A 23,957-nucleotide genomic window follows, 5' to 3' on the forward strand; every position below is an offset into this window, starting at 1 on the left:
CCTTAGATTAGTGTGCTGGTTATTCATATTTCATATTCTAATCCTTTGTTTCACCTGTACTCTTGCCCCCCCCCCCCCCCCCCCCCCCAGCAGTCTTTTTTTGTTGATTTATTTTTTCCTTGACATAGTAAATTTCCTCTGGTTGTCTGAACTCAGCTTAAAGGAAAAGTTCACCCAAAAATGAAAATTCTGTCAGTATTTACTCACCCTCATGTTGTTCCAACCCCGTAAGACCTTCATTCATCTTCGGAACACTTGAGAGCTGGATCACTCCTCCATAGGCTTCTAAGGGATTGAAATTTGCCAGCCCCGGAAAGTTATTAAAGACATTGTTAAAATACTGTGAGTGACCACAGTGGCTCAATCTTAAAGTCGGCATGAAATCAAATTTGACAAATCTTCTTTTTAAATGTAATACTCGCATTCAAATCTGCCTCCATTTTGTATGCAACGCCCAACCTCCATCGATCCAATCAACTCCCGAGGGACGAAATCAAGCCCTGCCCTAATTTTTTTTCTAATTTTAGAAGCCGTTTCACTCGGATATACAGTACGTCACGACAAGGAAAAAATGACATTCTCAACTTCCTTTTCACGCCGACTTTAAGTTTATCAAGCGATAAGAATACTTTTTGAGCGCAAAAACAAACAAAAATAACAACTTTATTTCAACTATTCATTTCCTTCTCTTTTGGCCTCTAGTCTAGTCAGTTAACATAGTGTGATTGCTTAGAGCTACATCACACGTAGGCTCACTATTGGCTGACGCTGGTCATGTGTGTGATGACGTACAACAACAGAAGCTTACGCTGTTACACTAGTGAACTCACTCGAGGCCCACAGAGAAGGAAATTAATAGTTGAATAAAGTCGTTATTTTTGTTTTGTTTTCTTGTTGCTTGATAAATACTGACAGAAGTTTCACTTTTGGGTGAACTATCCCTTTAAGAGTAAATGGGACATATGCTGATCTTTTTTTTAAATGGGCTCTATGCACGGCGGTATTTCCGGTGAAGCATTAAGGATGCTCGATAACTTCCACCGATCGTAGAGTCCAATGCAATACAGAGAATTTATATTGAATTTTATACTCCATGGTTATACTAAAGAAACGTTAGTCACAAAAATAGATAAAACAGACACCCCTCGTTGTGTTAATGCTTCTTTTTAAAAGTATATTAAATAAACATAACTATATATAAAATTACATCTAAACGAATGAACGTTTCGCTTCAAAGACGGGAGGACAGTAAATTTTGAAGACTCTGCCATAATCCTGTTTACCTTGGTTTTCCTCCGCTTTAATCTCCCCAACTGGAAACTGTTGAGCATCCTTGGGTCAAATGCGGAACTTATGCGTGTATATAGCCCATAGTGGTTGACTATTGATAAGAAACTGAAAACTGGTGCTGTCAACACATTGCTGATGTTTGTTTGAGTGGCCTGATGTTTCAGCATTGGATCAACTTGCTAAAATTTGATAAAAACAATTTGATAAAAACAAATATTGGGACATAATTAAACTAGAATTTAAAACTTACGTTTTAAAATGTAATTTGATCTTGTTATTGCGCAGATGAAACCGTCATATAGTCTTCAGTGTCACAATCCTTCAGAAATCATGCTGAATTGCTGCTCAAGAAACATCTTTTATTATTATTATCAGTGATTAAAACAGTTGCACAGCTTTATTGTGGAAACCGATACATCTTTTTTTCACAATTCAAAAGAACAGCATTTTTTTTTTGTAACAACATAAAGGCATTTATTGTCTCATTCTTGCTAAATACAATTCTTTAAAAATTGTGATGATGGGAAGAAACCTGTTTGGAAACAGCCAATTGTGCAATTACATTTGGTGCCGCTATTAGCACAGAAATTCCAGCTTTAAAGGGCTGAATTAAATGTGTATTTAATGTGGGATACATCAGTTGTATGTCCTTGTGAATACTCTCTTGTGTGATTTTTCTCTTGTGAGTTTTTAAGTGAAAAGAGATGCCTCAATAAAATGTGTTATTTGTTTCTCTGTAGGGAGAAAAGAGTTTGTGCAACGACTGAAGCTTGAATCCGTTCTCAGTGTGCACGATGGATGTGTAAGTCACTAAACCCTTTGTTTCACCTGTACTCAAGTGTCCATTTGTGTCTTTTTTTGTTGATTTTTTTTTTCCTTGACAAATGTGCCTGTTGGAGAATGTGTCTGTCTGGGTTATTTTATCTCAGGGGAATGAATCGTTGTGCTTGAATTGAGTGTGTATGTTGTGTGTTGTGTGTGTGTGTGTGTGTGTGTGTGTGTCTCTTTCTACCCACTTATCTGTGGCTCCTGTTCTTTATCTGTCAGTGATTTAACCTCAAAAGATGATAGGCGCCAGACAGCCATCGGGGACGTCATTTTGTCAATGTTTCTTTACTGCTGGGACATGTACTCTATTTTAATTGCAAGTCTAGCAAATGACAAACAGTCTAATATAACCATTATCGGGCTTTAAAAAACCTGCAGTACCGAGCTGGCGCAAGTTTTCAATTAGTTTTTATCAGTGAAAAGGATTCTGTGTTTTACTACAGTACTGTGAGGATTTGAGGCCTGAACATGATCAGGAACAGAATGCAGCAGTTTAACACTTGAACGGCCATTTTGAATTTTTTATCTGCAATAACTTTGTTGAAAAAATAAATAAAATCCTGCTGGTACATGACTTTTCCTAAAAGTGTCTGTATTTTCATTTAAAATGTTTTTAAATTACACATAAGGCAAATTATTTACATATTTACCAATTTCGGCCATAGATGGTCATATTGACCTCACTGAATTTCTTCTTTTCTTTTTTTTTTACATTTCCCATTTTTGACCTTTGTCTCTCTCACTGTCAACAGAATATCTAATAAGATTCGTTTTAGTTGTTATTATCTTGTTCTGAGTTATGTTTAATTGATATGGAAATATAGCCTATCTGTTGTGAATATAAAATAATTACGGTAGGCTACAAATGATATTATCATTTATAGATGTATAGTTAAACTTGTTTAAATGTACAATTTGGTGTTTTGTTTTTAAAATATATCCTAATACAATAAATGCATTAATCTTTCAATTGGGTGTTTATCATTAAAGATTTAGAGTTTGTAATCTTGCTGTCAAAATAGCTGCTTGTGACAGTTCTGGTAGTTATGCAATTCTGGCACTTCTAGTGTTGATATGGATTGTTCACAATAAGCAGATATAACACATCACATTTGTAAAAAAACAAAAACAAAAAAACAACAACAAAAAAAACAAAACATGCTGCTAGATGTCATAACTCCCATTTGGCTGCAATGAGCATATTTCTCAATTGGCAGCCTTAAAAAACAACGCATTCTCACCCCAAGGCGTCACCTTTGACCATGCTTCAATATTTGACGTTTTAGGCGCCCTTTAGCGTCACTTACATGACGCGATCCTACGGCGTCATCTAACTGACGCTAAAGGAAAGCGTCAGTTAGAGGACGCGGTTAGGTTTAGGTGTGGGGTGGGGGTAGGGTACACGCGATCCTAGGGCGTCATCTAACTGACGCTAAAGGGCGCCTAAAGCGTCAGATATTGAAGCATGTCCAAATGCTTCCCAAGGCCTCAGTTAGGTGACGCCTTGGGAGTGAGAATGGCCTGTAAAAAAAAACAAAAAAAAAAAACAATTGTATTCTGACAAAATACACCATTAAAAAGTTTGGATTCAGAATTTCTTTCTTTTTTTTAAAGAAATTCATACTGTTATTAAGCAAAGAAATTGAGCTCTGAATTGATCAAAGATTGACTGTAAAGACATTTACAATGGTACAAATGATTTCTATTTTTAAATAAATGCTGTTCTTTAAAACTTTCTATTCATCTAAGATGGTTGATTTCCACAAAAGTGTTAAGCTAACCCTAACTGTTTTTTTTAAGATTGATAATAATAATAAATGTTCCTTGAGCCTCAAATCAGCATATTAGAATGATTTCTGAAGGATCATGTGACAAGACTATATTAAAAAATATATTAAAAAAACAAAACTTTTATTTTAAAATGTAATCATATTTTAATATTTTACTGTTTTGTGCAAGCAATATTTAAATAAATATTTCATTATGTTATAGTAGTCAGAAGTAAGTGCCAGATCTGTTCTGGAGGGCTCTAAAAACTGTGAAATTGACATTTTCAATTCTCTGCTTCCTTTCACATCATAGCTCAGAATAAATCCATTGAGAAAAATGGAGTACTTACAGAGTATTCAGGTTGAATAAAGACCTAAATTATGGATCCGTTTTATTATTATTATTATTACTTAATTGTTAAAAACATTAAATAAGCAAACCTTTATACAAGCATAATTCATTAAATGAATGAATGAATGAATGTGTAATATCATATCCTATCATCAGTAATATCAGTAATATCTCTTTCTCTCCCTAAAAAGAACATAAAATTGGTCTTTTATTTTTTTGCTTTATAAAAGCTATCCATCCCTAATTATTAAGAGAATCAGTTTTTATTCCATTTGATCAGATGACCTTTCTCCATGGCCTTCCTTTTTCACTCTTTTTTAACTATGTCAGCTGGTGTATAAAACCAGGACAAAAGCACACTGTGCATTTTTAACTTCAAGAAGAGATAGATGTCTTTTATCACCTGACTTTGGGGTAACGTTTCAGGTTCTGTTCCAGTGTTGCCTCATTATAAAGCAGACTCCCCACATTTCCTTCAACATGCAGTTCAGACTGCTTTCAGCACTTGTTATTCTAACATGCAATGCATCTTACTAAATCTAACACAATCTAATTCCAACTCCCCACTATACAAAGCAGAACAGGCGAGTGAAAAGCGTAAGAGTAGAATGAGGGATAAATGCTTAATCCCTCCCAATGATGTTATTTTTGAAAGGAAGAGGTCAAAGGAAATGGACCCTGTGTGATGATGTTTGAGCTGCTCTAGAAAGGGGAGGAAAAGAGCGTATCAACCTTGAGTTAATGAAATATTGATTGCTTTCTCTTAAAGGCACAGGCAGCACACTCTACCTCAGCTCTCAAATGTTAAAGCAGGAATTTATGTGATGGTTAGTTAATGCTCAGTTCCTGTCATCAAATAGTGGAACACAAAAGATTAGTTCTTCAAAATTGTGTTCCGAAGAAGAAATGATATGGGTGATGATAAATATTTCATTAAAGAAAATGATGGACACTATGCTAAATAATGGCACAGTTTATGGGACAGAATAAATAAGCTTTTCTATTTTAGAGCAATCAGTGTTGGTGTTCATATCAGCTGGTTTTCGTCTTTCTTTAAAGGTTAACACCATATCCTGGAATGAAACCGGAGAATACATCTTATCAGGCTCCGATGACACCAACTTGGTTATCACAAACCCTTACAACAGAAAGGTAAGTAAAGACAAAACTGCTACAAATAAAACGGCATTCCACTTTTGTTATGCATGCTACTGTATGCATTTTAGCAAAATATTGGATTATTTTGAATCAGTGGCGTACAATCAGTACCATATTGGTTATCGGAATATAATAAAGTTTTTTGATATATTGGTATCAGTCGATATTTGGTATTCAGTCAAAATTTGGTCTATTTTAGAGGAAATGTACATTACTTTTGCCATCATCCAATGCTCACTTAAAGTTTAATTGTTTTAATGATTGATTTTAGGTTTTGCTTTTGAGTTTATTTGTTTATTTAGATAAAACGCTATTTGGATAAAATTATATAGAGTTTTTAATATCAGCCATTTATTAGTTATTGGCCATTACGTGACAATGATTATTTGTATTTGTATCAGCCAGAATTTGCTAAACAATCTCGAAAAGTTGATCCGTTGAATATATATATATGTATATATATATAATTATAATAATATTGAACCAAACTTGTGCTAATAAATCGGCATTCCACTTTTGTCATGCATGCTACTGTATGCATTTAGCAAAATATTGGATTATTTTGAATCGCTGGCATACAAATAGTACCATATTGGTTATTATCGGACTATAGTTTTTAAAAATGTAGGATAATTAGGATAAAATTTTGTCTATTTTAGAGGAAATTTACATAAATGTTGCCATCATCCAATGCTCACTTACAGTTTATTTATTTTAATGACTGATTTTAGTTTTTTGCATTTTAGTTTATTTATTTATTTAGATAAAACGCTATTTGGATAAAATTATATACAACACAGATTATAGAGTTGTTATTGGCTATTACATGAAAATGTTTATCTGTATTTGTATCAGCCAGAATTTGCTAAACAATCTAGAAAGGTTGATCCGTTGAATATATATAATAATAATAATATTGAACCAAACTTGTGCTAAACCGTGGTGTATTTGTTGACATTTTTGGTCCATTTAAAATCGCTGTGCTTTCTCCTTGAGGTCAAGACGACTATTCGTTCAGGACATCGGGCCAACATCTTCAGCGCTAAGTTCATGCCCCACACTAACGATCAACAGATTGTGTCCTGCTCAGGAGACGGCATCATTTTCTACACGCACACAGAAAAGAGCCAAGAAATCAACAGACAGTGCCAGTTCACATGCCACTATGGCACTGCTTATGAGGTACAGGTGTTACAGGAAATAAGTGTCTTTGTTTGTAGTTTGGTTGACGTCTCACATATTTCTTACTTTCTGTTTCTGTCTAAAGATAATGACGGTGCCAAATGACCCCTATACCTTCTTGTCCTGTGGAGAAGATGGTACAGTGAGGTGGTTTGACTTGCGGATGAAGACGAGCTGCACAAAGGAGGACTGTAAAGATGTAAGAATGCTTTGAACATGCTGTAGTCACGCATTACCAAATATACCCAAAGGCTTAGCAAGTTTCTTCCTAGTAGTGCTCTGGAGAGGGACTGCTGTACTGATCTGAGATCTCCTTAATGTCTCCATTCCCGCTGGTGAATAACACTGATGCAGTGCTGCATGCACCTTAGATATATTTCTGAGAAAGCAGCCTGCAACCTCGATTTCTCAACCCACAGAGTGTGTGCTGTGAGGACAGTATTGGCCTGAAGGCATGATTGCTTTCTGTTGCTATCAGAAGGCGTTTGTTTATAAGATGGAATGAACACACTGTTTGTACTCTGCTTGTGTTCTGCCAGTAGTAGGACTTCAGCTGTCAAATACATTTAATATACAGTACATTTGAAGTGGGATTTGAACCAATGAGGTTTTGTTGTGGGCGGGACTAGTGTGCTTGTCCTATAATAAATAATAATAATAATAAAATAAATGCCGTTCGGTATTGTGTTATCTTATGCCATCATCTATCTTTTTTTTTCTTCTATTTCTCAATATTGGGGTTTGAAATCCCCACTGTTCTGATGCAATAGCATTTATACATAAAAATAATACTTTTTGGACAACTGCATATACTTGCTGTGTACTGCTTTTGAAAGTTAACCAACATTATTGATTTTATCCCAAATGATACCGTCAATCTAAAAAAAAGCCCCTTGTGTTTGATTCACTAAGATTTCCTGATAACCTGTGCTGTGGTTTTCAAATGTTACAACCCACATATTTATTTTCTGTCTATTATATGTCATTCCCCACTTTCTCTCTCTCTCTCTCTTATCAGGACATTTTGATTAATTGCCGGAGAGCCGCTACCTCAATATCCATTTGCCCCCTAGTCCCCTACTATCTTGCTGTGGGCTGTTCAGATAGCTCCGTGAGGATCTACGACAGAAGAATGCTGGGAACAAGAGCTACGGGTGAGAAATGGTTCAAGTTCATCATTTCAGCCTTCAGAGAGGAACAAATACCAACCTCATGATTCACAATCTTTTATATTTAGTATTAGGAGCCAGATATGGATCTGTGACTTATACCATAATTTGAGAAGCATAGCTTCTATTTTTATGTTCTCTTAAAGATGGCTTCACATTTTTTGAATCATCGAAATACTGAAAAATTCAGTTCCCACTTTAAGCTTGAAACAAGCCCAGAGTTTTAAATGTTTCATTATGTTGTCCTATAAATGCTTTTCTGTTTCGCTAGGTAACTACATGGGCAGAGGGACGACCGGCATGTGCGTGCGTTTTGTCCCAGCCCACCTGTCCACCAAATCCTGTCGGGTCACCTCTCTGTGTTACAGTGAAGATGGACAAGAAGTGCTAGTCAGTTACTCCTCTGACTACATCTACCTGTTTGACCCCAAAGATGATCAGGCCAGAGAGCTCAAGGGCCCTTCTGAAGAGCGGCGAGAGGAGGTAAGCTGATATCAGCAGGATGTTCACACTAGAGCTTATGGTGTGCATCTGAGGTCATTTGTTTTTGAGAAGAGTTATTGAAGAGCTGACATGTTATTTTACTAAATTTAAAAAACATCGACAGATAATTCAAAATGCTTTACATAATTTTAGAAAGATAAAAATGAAAGTATTTTGTAGATCCAGACCGATATATCGGCAGGCCGATATTAGGCATTTTCTAAAATATCGGTATCGGCAGTTATAATGGCCGATAAATGAATATTTCAAAAATAAAATAAAAACTGATGAATCACGCAGCTTATAACTATAAGGCAAAGAAGGGGCTAATTATTATTTTATTTATCAGAACTTTAATATATTTTGATGTTCCTCTGTTCTGTTGTGATCAATAGAAACAAGTTTCTTTTTAAAATGCATTATCATATTATTTTAGTTAAAACTCATAAATAACTACAAATAACTAATGTTAGGGAAATCTGTCAATTTTTTTGTGCGTTTCTGAAATAATAATGATAATAATATCGGCCAATATATTGGAATATTGGATTTTAAAACCAACAAATATTTGTATCGGTGTCGGCAATCAAAATCCTTTATCGGTCTGGCTCTAGTATTTTGTCTCTTGCGTTTCCCTACATCTCCCTCAGTATGGTATGCTAATAGGGATTAGAAGTGAAGAAAAGTAGGGGTTTAAAGCATCCAGTTAAAATAGGCCGAGAGAAAGATGTGAGTGAGAATTTGTGTAAAGAAACAATAGATTCCAAGTGCTGACTAGTGGAATAATCTATGGAAAATATTTAAATCGGATAAGAAGATCACAAGAAGACAGTGTCTCTTGTGTTTTTCACATTGTGAGAACAGAACAAAAAGGAAATACTCAAAAACCCACACAAAAACCCACACTTGCCACAGAAGTTCTTGAGATATTAGTCACATTACAAATACCAGACATTTCAGTATTTAACAGTGACATGGTTAACGTGTGGTCACCATGAAATCCAGTTTTTATTTTATTTTTATATGAAATATTGCTGTATCCAATAGCAAACCACAAAGATCCATTAATCTGATGGACAAAATCAACATATTATCTTGTTAAAGAAGCCGTTTAATTCGGATATAATGTACTCAATAGGGAAGAAAATACTATCTTAACTTACATTTTGTGCCGATTTTAAAGGGGTCATGAACTGGCTTTTTAAATTTTATTATATTGTTGTCTGAGGTCAACGTATGACGTTCGCTTGGTTTTTACATTCAAAAACATCAAAATGAATAAGTAGTAGGCTATTTTCTACCCTAGTTTTGAGCCAAGCTTAAAAACGCTCGGTTTTTATGGGCGTCTTGCATTGAAGATTTGGAAGTAAACGCCCACTGCTGTGACTGGATAACAGATTTGCATATTATAATGAGTTTCAACTCACCCGTCAGTGCGTGGGGAAACAGTTTTGCAGCGACTGTCTTCTTCCACAACCAGGCACTGCACAATATTTTGTATTGCTTGGTAGCTTGATCCGGTTTGTCATCACGAGGTAGGCCTATGTTATTTAGCTATGCGTGTAATGCGCGAATCGGTGGGCGGGGCTAAACCGGCCGTGTTGAAGTAGGCATTGATCATCTTCTACGGGGTTGGTGTTTTATCCTCTTTGACGTCATAGTTCCCCACTTTAAAAAACGAGTCGTTTGCTGAGCCTGGTGTCAATAAAAGCTTTTATTGGACTAAAAAGGACGTTTTCAGTTCTGAAACTTACAGCATATTCTTATACAGTATGATGACCTCTTAGATGTCAAAAGCTCAAGGAAAATTTGATTTCTCAGTTCATCACCCCTTTAAACAAAACTTTTCAAATCAATTTTTTTCAAATTAATACATGAAATTTACACAAGCGTGAACCTCTAGGGCTTTTTCTGTGCAAAAACTTAAAGTGAACTGTATTAGTATGTGAAAGCATGAGACCCCTACACCCGACTGCAGACACCAGAGTGCCACTTCTTAACTCTAAAACATTCAGACTATATATTATGTAATCAAATTGCAACCTTTCACTGTTTATCAATCGCAAAAGATCAAATCGCGCTTTCGATTTAATTCCATGAGATGTGAAGCCTTAATGGAAATGGAGTCAGACATCTGAAAGTCAAGAGCGACCGGTCTGGGGGCAAGTGTGTGCACTTACTGTTCTTGCCCAAGGCAAAAACAAAATAAAGGACTTTTGAAGTTCTCTGCGCTCTTGTCTCATGTACTCTGTGTAATCCTCAGCAGTATTGTGCTTCAGTGATGCAGTTTGAAATTGGTTTTTTAGAGAAGTGTCAGAGAGGATGGATCAAAAGACGTTGCTGCTTTGGTTTAGGATGTGGATTGCTGCATGCTACACTTCCCCTGTTAAGACTAATTGTGGCCAGGGAATGAAAAAATGATATAGACCATTTTGCGAGATGTAAACAACACTGGTCCAGAAGCACTTCCTGTTTCAGTTTTTTAACAGTACATAAACGTTGTAATAAAATACAACCAACAGAACATATGCAACTAAATCAAAAAGTTAAACACACATGTTTAAGATGTTTTTTGAAATAAAGAAACTATTTACAAACTGAAACAGGAAGTGCTTCTGGACAAGTGTTGTTTACATCTTGCAAAATGGTCTTTAGGGTTTTTTTATAAATTAAAAAAAAAAACACATTAATGGTTCAATTGATTTATTCTGCAAGTGAACTGTGCAGTTTTCATGGCCATTCCTTTATTCTATACGTAAAAACGAGGAAATAAATGACTGAGTGCACCTGAATGAAATAGCAAAGAAAGTAAGACAGACTTTGTAATTGTTATACCTTGTACTAACCAGGCGTGCTGCAACAAGTAATTTATTTGTCACAATGTGTAGATTTTTCGCAACCAGAAAAGACAATATCAGCCAGAAGTCCGACATGCTCCTGGATTTTTAAAAAAAGAGCGTTTTCTCCTATGTTCACCGAGGCTACATTTATCAATAGTAAAATAAAAACAGTAATATTATTACAATTTAAAATAACTGCTTTCTATTAATATAATTTAAAATGTCATTTTATTCCTGTGATTGAACGCTGAATTTTCAGCAGCTATTTCTCCAGTCTTTAGTGACACATGATTAATGATGATAATTGCTTAATCAAGTCTCTTTGATCTAAACTGCCAGTCTACAGACTTGTGTTGTGTTGGGATAGTAGTGTTGAAATGTGCTGGGTCACTGCTCTGGTCCCTTCAGCTGTCGTACGGTGTGATCAGCTGTGTCCGCATCCCCCGCGATCACATTCCTTTCCAAATAGAGGTGCAGAAACACGCAGAGCTCCACTGCCGAGACAGAAATAGGCACCTAGTGCACAATCACTGCCAGTGAGAGTGAAGGAGCGTCTGTTGACTTCAATAAATCTTTGCTACAACACCAGGATTTGAATCAATTGTGCTGCGATCAGTGAATGTGGAGCTGGTGCGCTGACAAATTGTTGAGGGCTGAGTTTGTATATGAATGGTGTCCAAACAGAATGGAGGTTAAATAAAGTCAAGTATTCAAATTTACATTTTAAATATAATGTTTCTTTATAAATGGTCATGTAACAGAGCCATTCTGCCAGTTTTACTCATTTAAACCGCAAGCACCTCGAGAGTCTGCATGTGTCCTCTCCAGCCTACAGTAGGTAAAAAAAAGAATAGCTCATTTTATCCCTTCGTGTGAAGTGGTGAGAAGCTGCAGTGCTCATTATTATAATATTTTTAGAATGAACACATTGGTCTCTGATGTGCTCTGTTTAGTCTAATGTGTCTATGTGAGCACTGGTGCTTGTCATGTTAATACACCCGGACACTCAAAATAGAGTGTCCTGACTGAGTGAGATGGTAAAAGTTGTGAGTGAGGCATGTGGAAAGGTGGCCTTAATAGTTTATCCTATCACCATCTCAAGGTCTTAACTTTTTCAGACCACGGACCCCTTGTTGGATTGGATACTGTTACACAATGTATCAAATTTAGTGTTGAATTTTAAGGGGATAGATCACCCCACAATAGAAATTCTGTCATCTTTTACCTATAGATAAGTGTGAAGGCTCGGGGTAGAGTGTTATTTTTAGGGTGTCTGAGAGGTTTTGACTGTGATTGGCAGCTTGTTGATGTGTGTTTTCCACAGCTGAGGCAGCCACCGGTCAAACGTTTGCGTCTGAGAGGGGACTGGTCAGACACTGGACCGCGTGCTCGGCCTGAGAGCGAGAGGGAGCGAGATGGTAAGATGGCATGCAGGCATGCCCTATCCATGTCACAAATTCTTAAGGCTGCGTTTACACTTGGCATTAACATGCGATCACCGTGATCCAAACAAGCAGATCTGATCATCAGCCAATCAGCACTTTTAGATTTGTTCACGTCTGTATCTGGAGAACTGATTGGATATCTGTTACCTGCACAAAATTTAAATTAGGTCTGTAATAGGCCTTTGTCATTGAGCATAAATCAATTTTCAATTTATTCACTTTTATCAATTTAGCAGTGCCCATATTGCACATGATTTTTGTGATTTGTTCATATACAATCAATCTCAAATAGGGTACTTAATCTACTAATCTACCAGTTTCCCAGTATTAACCTTGTATAATGAAAAAAAGAAAAATGTTATTCCGACGCATGTTATTCCATGATTGAAAGGAGAACAAATATCATAGTTAAAGGAGCTTTATGCAAGAAATTTATTTCAATTAATCATAAATTTTCCCTGATATGTTCATTTCAAATACTTATATTACTGACAACAATAGTCCGGCCAGGATATTGTCATTTAAAAAGTGAAGTCACAGCCCTTGACTGATGTTGATGTTGTCAAGTTGTGTTTTGTTCTGATGCGTCACCCTCCACTGATCTACCAATCACGGAGTCAGAAGTGTTGTGGCATTCGGGTTGCCAGCCGTTCTCTAGTTACCACAGCTGCAGATACAAACATGTTTTTAATCGGATTAAAAAATTCTAACTTTGCGAAACCCCAAAAAACTCGATATGAATCCGAAATACTTTGTTACAAAGTCTGAAATAAATAATTAACAGAATAAAACTCACTGTGTAGGACTCGTCACTTGCCATTGGAAGTTTCTTGTAGCTGCCTACATTCCTGCTGGAGCATATCTGGCAACCTTGAGTCATGGGGGAAGTGGGGGATACACCCTAAATAAAGTGATTGCAAGTGAAAGTGATTGCAGTACCAGTTTTGGCCACAATCTTGCATACAGCTCCTTTAATCCAAATTAGTATTATTGTGTTATTATTATTTTATTTGTATATTTATTTTTTTATATTATTAGTTTATTTTTTGCCTCAAAGCCATCTTTCATCTTGGCTTCGTAGATTATCTTTCGTTGTTGAAGAATGTATCAGAGTAGAAACTCTGCTATTCCTGATTTACCACACAACTCATTTGCACATCCACTTCATCTCCAGCTGTCTCATCTATTAACAGAACTGTTATCCGCACTGGCCATCTCCTCCATTATTTGAACAATCTGAGCCAGTGTCTCTCAATACATCTTTAATCTCTCTCAGTACCTCTGACTGAAGATCATCAACACCCAGCCCGTCTAAGGGGAGCTTGTTAGCTTTTCACAGGGTTTTAGTCCAAAGACTGCTTCACTGTAGTGTATTGCAGCGAGCTCTTGAAGCGAACAGCAGGCTTCCAGTACTTCTGCTTTCTGTAAGTGGAAAGATTTGAGGTTCTGATCTGGTTTGATATTGATTATGAAGAGATATGGCTGCCGTCGCATCATCCAGGTGGATGCTGCACATTGGTGGTGGTTGAGGAGATTCCCCCCGTTCTATGTGAAGCGCTTTGAGCGCTATACAAATGTAATGAATTGTTATTATATTGTTATTATGTTGTCTTTGCAGGAGAGCAGAGTCCAAATGTATCGCTCATGCAGAGGATGTCAGACATGTTGTCACGCTGGTTCGAAGAGGCCAGCGAGGCCCAGAGCAGCAGAGCACGTCCTCAAACCCGACCCAGAGGTATAACAGGTCAGGTCCACAATGCATTGAACTCTATGGAGACAATTTCAACTTTGATCTATTTGTTAATTAACATCATCAATTGAATGTTGCGTTGTCTCATGTGTCACAGGAAAGGGTTTGAAGTCTGTAATTAAATGTCCTCTACTTAAAAAGTTAAGCTTTAGGTTTAATGATTTGGCTTCAGGTGCAGCAGCTCGACCAGAAGGGACGTTTGCGCCCTCGGAGACGCACACTGAGACACAGGAGCCTGCTGTGGTGTCAGCTGAAAGACTGATGGAGGTGGAGACACCTGCCACCGATGCTGCTCCTACTGCACCTGCAGAGCCTCTCCCCAAGTCCGTCTCCTCCTCTTCCTCCTCAGGCTCCTCCTGCACGGTGACAGCTCCTCCCCCATCTAGCTCCTCCTCCATGGAGAGCGGCGCATCCTCCTCTCTCCTCTCCTCCCCAGACAGAGAGCAGAAGAGCCAGGATGAGGTTACGCCCACTCCCTCGGCCACACCCACTCCTTTAGCCACACCCACCCCATCTAGAGAGGCAGCTTTATCTGGTAAGATGACTCAATTGACCATACAGTCACGTTTCCTTTAGATCGGATTTACATGTTATGAGACAACGAGCATGTTTACATGCACATCATTTGCCATTTAAATTACTTATACACTGTGCCATTGAAAAGTTTGGTGTCAGTAAGATTTTCTATTCAAAAGTGACATTAATGTCACAAAAGATGTCTTTTTCAATTAAATGCTGTTCTTTTGACCTTTCTATCCATGGAACTACATGGAAAAAATGTATCATGGTTTCCACAAAAATAATAAAACAGAACAACGTATTAAAATAATTATCTGTGATCACAATAATTCTGTTTTACTGTATTTTTAGAGCCTTGGTGAGAATGAAACCTCTTTCAAAAACACTTAAATGTACAGGCCCCAAACTTTTAAACTAGTGCATATGATTTTATGTTCATTTCTTTTAATGTTTTGGGGAGGAAAAAATCACGAAGTAAAACACAACAAAGAACTTTCAAATCAAATTCATCTCATTCAGTTTTTTATAAACGGAAATGGAAATGGGTCCATTTTATCAGCTTTCAATCATCTTCCTTTTTAAGGCCTTTGTGTGTACCGATTTATTGTCCTTGGGTGGGGTTTCTTTCTTGAACATTGAGTGACGTTAGGGCCTGCATCAACAATCCCACAAATATAAGCAGGATGAAACATGTAGATGTCATTTGCCTTCTTTTATTTATGGAATGATAAATCCTTCCTATTCGCTCATGCTGTGCGTTTATTTTTATGTGTGAGTTTAAAGCACTTTTTTTTAGCGGCGGGTGATGAAACCCTGCAGTCATTTCTGTCATCACTCCGCATACAGCTTCAGTCATTAATGTGCACTTTTACCCATCATTCCTCCTTATCTATGATTTGCCTCTCTTCTTTCCCCCATTCCCATCAATTTTCCCATCCTGCCCTTCTCTCTCCGTCTGACCCCACATTGTCAGAATATGGTCCTCACCGGCTGCCGGTAAGTTTAGTGTGTAGACGTTTGCAGAGACTGCTTCTCTTGAACGACCCCCCTGGACAGGGCAGACGCACAATGCCTTCTATACCCGTGACCTCCAGCCCAGGGAGCTCAGCCCACCCGGCTCCTGCTGCTGCTGCTGCTTCTGACACAAGCCCTCCTGCAGGTTACCATACCCTCATAGCCCGCATCCCCGCTCTCCTTTAACCTCCTGACCCCTCTGGCTGCCTGTCTCATGGCTGTCCTGATTTACTGCTGCACCTCTGGCTATCAAGTGTGTTCCTCTTCCTCTGCCACTTTGATGCGCACACATCTAACTTCTGCTCATTCACACTTACATTCATCAACAGCAGAGCTCTGTTTCAAAACCTAGTGACATCTTAAAGCATCACAGACGCAAACCCGATGCAAAAGCTGCCCCTTAGGTTTTGATTTGTTAGACGTTTTTTATTGTAATGTTACATAAATATAGTGTTCAAAAGTTTGGGTTTGGTTGGATATTTTTGGCTTAGCAAGGCTGCACAAATGTATTATTAATATTTTTTCAGGATTCGTCGATAGATAGATAGTTTAAATAAACAGCATGTATTTGAAATAGAAATCTTTTGTGACATAAATCTTTTTTTTTTTTTTTTGACATCATTGCTGAATATTAGCAGCACTTGTGTGTAAAGTAGACAGTGAGGTAATTTACTAGATTTTGGCACAGAGATCAGATTAATTTATTTGGAATGCAATCACAAAAGTGTATGTATATATATATATATATATATATATATATATATATATATATATACTATATATATATATATATATAGAGAGAGAGAGAGGGAATGCATTGACGTCACTTTCCCGCCGGAACAACCCCCCCTCAGCCTGACTGAGTGGCAAAAAATCTGCTGCGTGACTGGATTTAATAGGGGAAACCGAAAATGCGACTAAAATGAACAATTTTATCAATTTAAACAAAATGTTGGACTCAGTATAGGGTTCCTTAAAACTTACTAAAGATCCAGTGATCCATGGATATTGACAAGCAGCCAGGAATCGTGTTGCCTGACATTTACGTTTGCCTGATTTCGACACCAGGGAAATAAAAGCAAAATAGACCTAAACATAAAGCAGATTTGCCTGTGAATGCTTTATAATCACTTATATCAGTGTTATATTCAGCCTATACAAATCATCATATCGTCCAGTTCTAAAACTTTATAGTTTTTTGTTTTTTTTTTGGTCAGTGTTTATTAAAAAATATCCAATAATGCAGAATATGCAATGATAAGTATTTAATTGATGAGTTGTTAATATATATAACAATACAAAATATATGGGTATGGTTTTACACCTAAATTCAGCATATTGACACAAAATAATAACTGCAAATTCACCTTACGCTGTCCAATTGTTTATGTGAATTGCAGCGATCCATTTGCTCCTCTTTCTATAGCAGTCTGTAAAATATACTTCCGATTTTTTGTCAAATCTAGTTGTACAGTCAATCGCAAAGCTCTTTCCCACTTTATATGTGTTGTGTTTGTTTTTCCCAGCATTCACACTGAAAACAAATACAGCCGCTCAGTCTTTTTGCCACTCACTGTGAGTAACTGCAGGCACTTCAGCCGACGGTGACGTCACGCGCATACCCTATATATATATATATATATATATATACACACATATAGAGTTGATTGGTGCTATTTGGCTTTTTTTCTCCTATTTAAACTTTCAACACTGATACACATTTATCTTGTTCTTTTCAAAGCTTCTCTTGTTCTTCTGCCTTTTGTAGAAAAATATGAAATGGTTAGAGCCAGAGGCAAACTGAACATATTTGTTTTCTTTGAAGCCAGGCACTTCAGGAATAGTTCATTTGATTTGATAGCCCTAGTGTATTTCGGAGCATAAAGTATTGCGCTATTAGCTTAACAACACCCTGACATCACATCATTCAAAAACCTATAACAAAAATGAATGACTTCTGGTTGCTTTGTCGCGGCAAGTCACTGTCAGTGTGAACGTAGGTCTGGCATCTGAATAAACCTTTCTGTCACTGTCACCCTCAACCACCGAACTACGGATTGTTGTATGACTTATTCTGCTTGGAAGTCAATAAGGCTGTGCATCAGTTCGTTCTTAATAAACTGCTCTTTTATTTGCTGACCTCCTGAATGTTTTTTTTCAGGAACAGCCTACCCAATCTTTAACCCTTGGCTTTGTGTCTTTAACTCAGAATGAAGCCTCTTAGACTCATCTTTACAGAGTTTGTGGCTTTTGAGTTTGCTGTGGGAAGGTTTTTTTATCCTACATGTGCTGCAGTGTTTCCTGCGGATTTAGGGATGCACTTTTATGTTTGTACCGGCTCTTTTTGTTGTTTCAGTTTTTCAGTACGTCTTATTTTTGTTTCAGATTCTCCCTCATCTGTGGTAAACAAACAGCTCGGATCCATGAGTCTGGATGAGGAGCGGGGTGCGTCCTTTCCTCTTTTTCCTTCCCTTTTCCTGATTTTCTTTCACACCCTTGCGCCTGAGCTTCTGTGTTTGGAGCTGTCTTTGTCCTCAGTCATCTTAAGAAGACTCTTTCAGTGAACAGAGAAACTTCAGAAAGATACAGAGGCTTTCTGTGAAGCATCATCAGTTAACGGACATATATACGCTTAAGCCCATAATTCTCAAAATTGTACCACTTTTTTTCTCCCCTTCTTTGGGGCCAAGTTCATATAAACCGCATCTTTTAAATTATGTCTTGTAGACAGGCACACATAATTATTTTTTGTTTCTCATCCTTATGAGTTCACCCTGCTTGAGAATGTTGTGGGCTTGCAACATCAGAATTTATCTTAAAGGAGTCGCATCAAGAGAATTTTGTGCTATCGAAACATTCTGGAAATTCCTGAATTCCAGAACTTCCTTTCCAGTTCAAAATAGTATTTATTGAAACTAAGTTAGAAAAAAGGACAATTTCATATTAACAATATTAACAAATATCTTTCAAAAGTTTGGAGTCGATCAGATTTTTAAAAATGTTTTTGAAAAGTCCCTTATGCTCAAAAAGGTTGCATTTATTTGATTTACATTACTGTAAAAACATTAATATTGTGAAATACTATTACAATTTAAAATAACTTTTTTTCTGTTTGAATGTATTTTAAAACGTAATTATTTTCTGCATTATTACTCCAGTCTTCAGTGTCACATGATCCTTCAGAAATCATTTTAATAATTCTGATTTGGTGGTCAAGAAACATTTATTATTATTATTACCAATGTTGGAAATTTGGAAAGTTCAAAAGAACAGCATTTATTTGAAATAGAAATCTTTTGTAACATTATAAATGTATTTGCTGTCAATTTTGATCAATTTAATATAATCTTGCTGAATAAAAGTGTTCATTTCTTTTAAAAACACATATATACACACACAAACTTTTGAATGGTAGTGTACATGTCAACAACCCCCATGCAATGGTGCAGGCCTGTTGGTGAAATAATAATGAGGGAGATAAGACAAATAATGTGCATACTTTCAGTTTTAGCATTTTTTGTTCATGTTTTTCAATTATAATATTTTAAATGTTTGTTTATGGTCCATTTATAAATGAAAAAAACTAAATTTAATAAATATGATTTTTTTTTTTTAAAGTTTGATATGACTCCTTTAAAATGGTCTTGCTATTCTGCTTTGGGATATGGAATGTTTCCTAGGAACTGTGGAAATATTTCCTCTTTATGGCAGTCCTCTTTACTCCATACAGGTGTCTGCACATATTCCCCTTCAGAACAAGCTGTTCAAAGAAAGCTTGAACTCCTTTTATTACTTTCACTTTCTTTGTACTAAATCCCTTTGCTTTGAGTTAACTGCTTGCAGTTGTTGAACTTTAACAAACTCTAATCTAATTCTTTAGAGCATGAAGTCTATGTATGCAGCTCACTTTCCCACCACATATATTGTTTATATGTGTACTAGACAATTTCCTTTTTTATTTATTTTTTGAGACTATTTTAGGCACTAGGGTTGCAAAATGAAAGTGCTCTTGCAATCCTTTTTTTAAAAACAATAAACATTCATGTAAATATGAACAAATTTAATTAATTATGACGAATGTAATGTTCCTGAGGTTTAGTTTTCCATCCCTCATGTTTCCTCTGTCTTCTTTCCAGGAGGTGCAGGATCAGCAGGACATGTAATCGGTGATCAGAGTGCAAGTATCAGTGAAGCGTCCCGAGAGACTACAGAAACCGTGCCATCCACATCAGCGCCCTCACTTGGCACTAGCGTCCCTCCTCCAGGGCCTGGCCGGACGGGCACAGCAGAACCGGTCCTTAGCCTGCACTACAGCACTGAAGGCACCACCACTAGCACCATCAAACTGGACTTCACCGATGAGTGGTGAGTGGCCAGAGAATCAGCCTTGACCACTGCACACAAATCACTCACACAAGGCTCGCTGGCAAATGCCTAGTTTGCACATGGTAGCCGATGTATGATCTATGTCCGACCGCCATATCTCGAATAAAAAAAATAGTGTACTAAAAATAATGCCAAGATGTCTTTCTGTTGCGTTGATCAAACTGCAAAGATACTGTGTGCAACTTGTGCGATCCGATTCACAAGCAAAAAATTACTCTGAGGAACTGGTTCTTTAATAAATTACTCATAAAAGCTCACAAATTCATAATGTATTATTTTGAATCAATCTGATAAGTCCTTCACTGAGTCTGCAAGAGTGGTTACTGAGTCAACATGACACATCTACTGAAGCACAAGTCGTTAATTCATTCAGTTTATAACGACGCATTTTTTCTTTTCTTGCATTCTCGGAGAATTGAGTGTTTTTATTGTGAACTAAAATTAAAACTAATGAAAACAGTTTTTGTTGAAGCTGAAATAAATAAAACAGAAATAGTAGATTTTAGATAGATAGATATTAGAAAAAATTGTGAAATACTAAGTGAAATAAAATAGGTTGAAAAACTAAAAAGAAAAATAAATTAGAATAAAATAAAATATAAACATTGTTATTGTTAATTTAAACTATTAAAGATGTTTTTTGTTAATTTAAACATATGTGAAATAAAATAAAAAAAAATTAAATAAAAACAATGAAACTTAAAATTTGTATTAAAATTACTAAAACTGAAATAAATTAGATTAAAGATAAAAATAAATATAAAATAATAACCAATAGAAATTTCAAAATTATTACTACTAATTTCAAATTTCAAAATTATTACTACTAATAGAATATTACAAAATGACAAAAAAATACAAATCAAAAATATAGGAATCTAATTCAAAAAGTTAATTAATAAAATAGTTTATTATAATACCTGGACACTTAAAGGGATACTCCACTTTTTTTTGGAAATAGGCTCATTTTACCACTCCCCCAGAGTTAAACTGTTGAGTTTTACCATTTTCGAATCCTTTCAGCCGATTTTCTGATATATAGAAGAATATCACTAACCAGACAGTTTCTGGTCTCGTTGACTACTACTATGGAAGTCAATGAGACCAGAAACTGTTTGGTTACTGATATTCTTCTAAATATCAGAAAATCGACTGAATACATTCAAAAACGATAAAACCCAACTTTTTTAACTCTGGGGGAGTGGTAAAATCAGCCTATTCCCAAAAAAAGTGGAGTATCCCTTTAAGTTTTCTCGAGCCAGCCCGACATCAAATATATGCATATAAATTTCACAAAGACACATTCTTACGAATTGCAAATGTCTGTCTGAAATTATCCTTGGCTTCCTCCTTTTGTTTACTTTGAGTGTGTCATTTTTAAGAATAGCTTTTTGTAAGAAACCGATGACTAACTTTTGTCGGCATCTGTGTACAGGAGCAGCCCAGCGTCCAGTGCCAAGGGCGGCTGTGGAGGACACAAGCCTGTGGAGAGCCAGCCCATGGGACAAACCTCAGTGCAGAGTGAGTCAACAACAACCACATGCTCATTGCTACAGAAGATGTGTAGCTTATTTCTGTGGGTTATCTTAACTTTACTTAACCAGGGTCAATCCCACCCTCAGAGAAGCAACCCACACCGGATGGGGCGCAAACTGCTGACAGTGGCAATGAAAAGCCCTCTATCAGCTCTGAAAACAACACACCACCAGCGGCACCACTAGAGGGGCTGTCTACTGAAGACACAGCTCATCCCAGCGCACCCCGTCCCTCGGACGAGCTCCAGGCTGCTGGTTCGGAGGACTGCAGGAGGAGCGAGACCGCAGGGACGGGCGGTCAGGGTTCGACTCAACCCCCTCGAAATAATCAGGACTCTGATGACAGTGACGACGACCCGATCCTTATCCCTTCTGCCAGGTACAGAGGAGGTCAGGGACAGAGGTATGGACTCTCGTCATGTCAAGATGTATGATGATGCAAATCCTCACGATGTGTAGGCAAATGTAATGACAGACGGGAAGTCCCATAAAATATGAGCATGTTTGTGTTAAACGGTGTTTATCTTTTGGTAGTAAAATTCTACTCTTCTCATTAGATTTAATTTCAGAGGATCAGCTGTAGGTGATAGGATGATAAGGTACTGTGATGTTTCAAAGACAGCCACTAATATTATCTAATTGCAAGGAGTGCTGATTTGATTTACTTTTCATTAACTTGACATTTGTATTGTGTGGCTGTGTAAAATGTTATTCACTATATAATGTATGTGATGATATCCTATTCACTTTATGTTTGTCTGAGACTGTACAAAATGTGTGAGCAATGACCCTTTGGTTAGTTACTAACCTAGAAAATTAATTTCATGCATGAATTTACAAGTTACCTTGGGTATAATTGTTTGGAGTTCAAAAACTGAATTCAGATTTCCACAAAAACTAGCAAAAATTATACCAAGGCTTCATTTATTTGATCAAAAAACACTGATATTGTGAAAAATTATTCAAATTTAAAAGGACTGTTTTAGTTTATTTTAAAATGTAATTTATTCCTGCGATTGGCAAAGCTGAATTTTCACCATCCATTACTCCAGTCTTCAGTGTCACATGATCCTTCAAAAATATATATTTTTTTATATGCTGAGTGAGTGGTTGCTCAAGAAACATTTCTTATTGTTGTAACTTAGCAGTTGTGCTCCAAGTTCATTGGTAGTGTATGTTTTTCACAGTTTCCATGCTTTCACGGCTCTACAAAAAAGTTGATTTAACTCCAAAAATGTTCTCTAAAAGGAGACATTAACCAAAATACAAAGTCACACTGTATAACAAACCAATTCATAATATTAAAGGAGTAGTTCACTTTTAAAAACACTTTTGCTGATAATTTACTCACCCCCATGTAATCCAAGATGTCCATGTCTTTCTTTCTTCAGTGGAAAAGAAATTAAGGTTTTTGATGAAAACATTCCAGCATTTTTCTCCATATAATGGACTTCACTGGTAACCAAACGGTTCAAGGTCTAAAAGACACTTTCAGTGCAAACTGTTCAAAGGGCTTTAAACAATTCCAGACGATGAATAAGGGTCTTATCAAGCGAAACGATCGCTCATTAAAAAAATAAATAAATAAAGTTTAAGTTTTATTAGCTCAAATGCTCACCTTGCTCTGTTCTGTGATGCACGTTCGTGACTCTACTGTTCGAACTTTATCAAAATAAACGAATCTTTTTCCGAGTCAATTCGTTCATTTTTGTTTGTTGAATGAACCAAATGACACGAAAAAAGATTTGTTTGTTTTGTTTGAACAGGAGAGTCACGAACACGCATCACAGAACAGAGTAAGGCGACCATTTGAGCTTATAAAACTAAAACTTTTTTTTTTTTTAAATGATTCGATCGTTTCGCTAGATAAGACCCTTATTCATCGTCTGTAATCGTTTAAAGCCCTTTGAAGCAGCTCTGAAAGTGTCTTTTGGACCTTGAACCGTTTGGTTCCCACTGAAGTGCATTATATGGAGAAAAATCCTGAAATGTTTTCATCAAAAACCTTAATTTCTTTTCGACTGAAGAAAGAATGACATGGACATCTTGGATGACATGGGGGTGAGTAAATTATCAGCAAAAGTTATTTGAAAGTGAAGTTACTACTGCTATTATTATTATTAGATCATGGAATGGGTGGATGATAAAACAGTCATATTTGAGCTACAGTATTTCTAGTGACCAGGACATAGAAAAAAACACTCGAGGACCGATCCAGCTCCACCCACAACACCCTA

General features: G+C 36.6%; 1 protein-coding gene across 9 annotated transcripts in view; it reads left to right on the plus strand.

Moving 5' to 3' along the window:
• Positions 1-23,957, plus strand: part of dcaf6 (ddb1 and cul4 associated factor 6) — a 30,322-nt gene that overhangs the window by 3,070 nt on the left and 3,295 nt on the right. The window contains exons 2-16 of one of the 9 annotated variants that reach the window (XM_039676836.2): positions 2,031-2,092; positions 5,299-5,391; positions 6,394-6,579; positions 6,665-6,778; positions 7,598-7,733; positions 8,020-8,231; positions 12,396-12,489; positions 14,135-14,260; positions 14,439-14,801; positions 15,759-15,944; positions 18,185-18,244; positions 19,936-20,164; positions 21,621-21,706; positions 21,790-22,123; positions 22,278-22,319. In XM_039676836.2, coding sequence (XP_039532770.2) covers positions 2,031-2,092; positions 5,299-5,391; positions 6,394-6,579; positions 6,665-6,778; positions 7,598-7,733; positions 8,020-8,231; positions 12,396-12,489; positions 14,135-14,260; positions 14,439-14,801; positions 15,759-15,944; positions 18,185-18,244; positions 19,936-20,164; positions 21,621-21,706; positions 21,790-22,123; positions 22,278-22,319 — 2,323 coding nt within the window. The remainder of the gene's footprint in view (positions 1-2,030; positions 2,093-5,298; positions 5,392-6,393; positions 6,580-6,664; positions 6,779-7,597; positions 7,734-8,019; positions 8,232-12,395; positions 12,490-14,134; positions 14,261-14,438; positions 14,802-15,758; positions 15,945-18,184; positions 18,245-19,935; positions 20,165-21,620; positions 21,707-21,789; positions 22,124-22,277; positions 22,320-23,957) is intronic. The other 8 variants (XM_039676840.2, XM_039676839.2, XM_039676838.2 and 5 more) reach the window with 8 other exon arrangements.

The sequence above is a fragment of the Pimephales promelas genome, chromosome 7 (genome assembly GCF_988280905.1).
Source record: "Pimephales promelas chromosome 7, fPimPro1.hap1.1, whole genome shotgun sequence".
Taxonomy (NCBI): domain Eukaryota; kingdom Metazoa; phylum Chordata; class Actinopteri; order Cypriniformes; family Leuciscidae; genus Pimephales; species Pimephales promelas.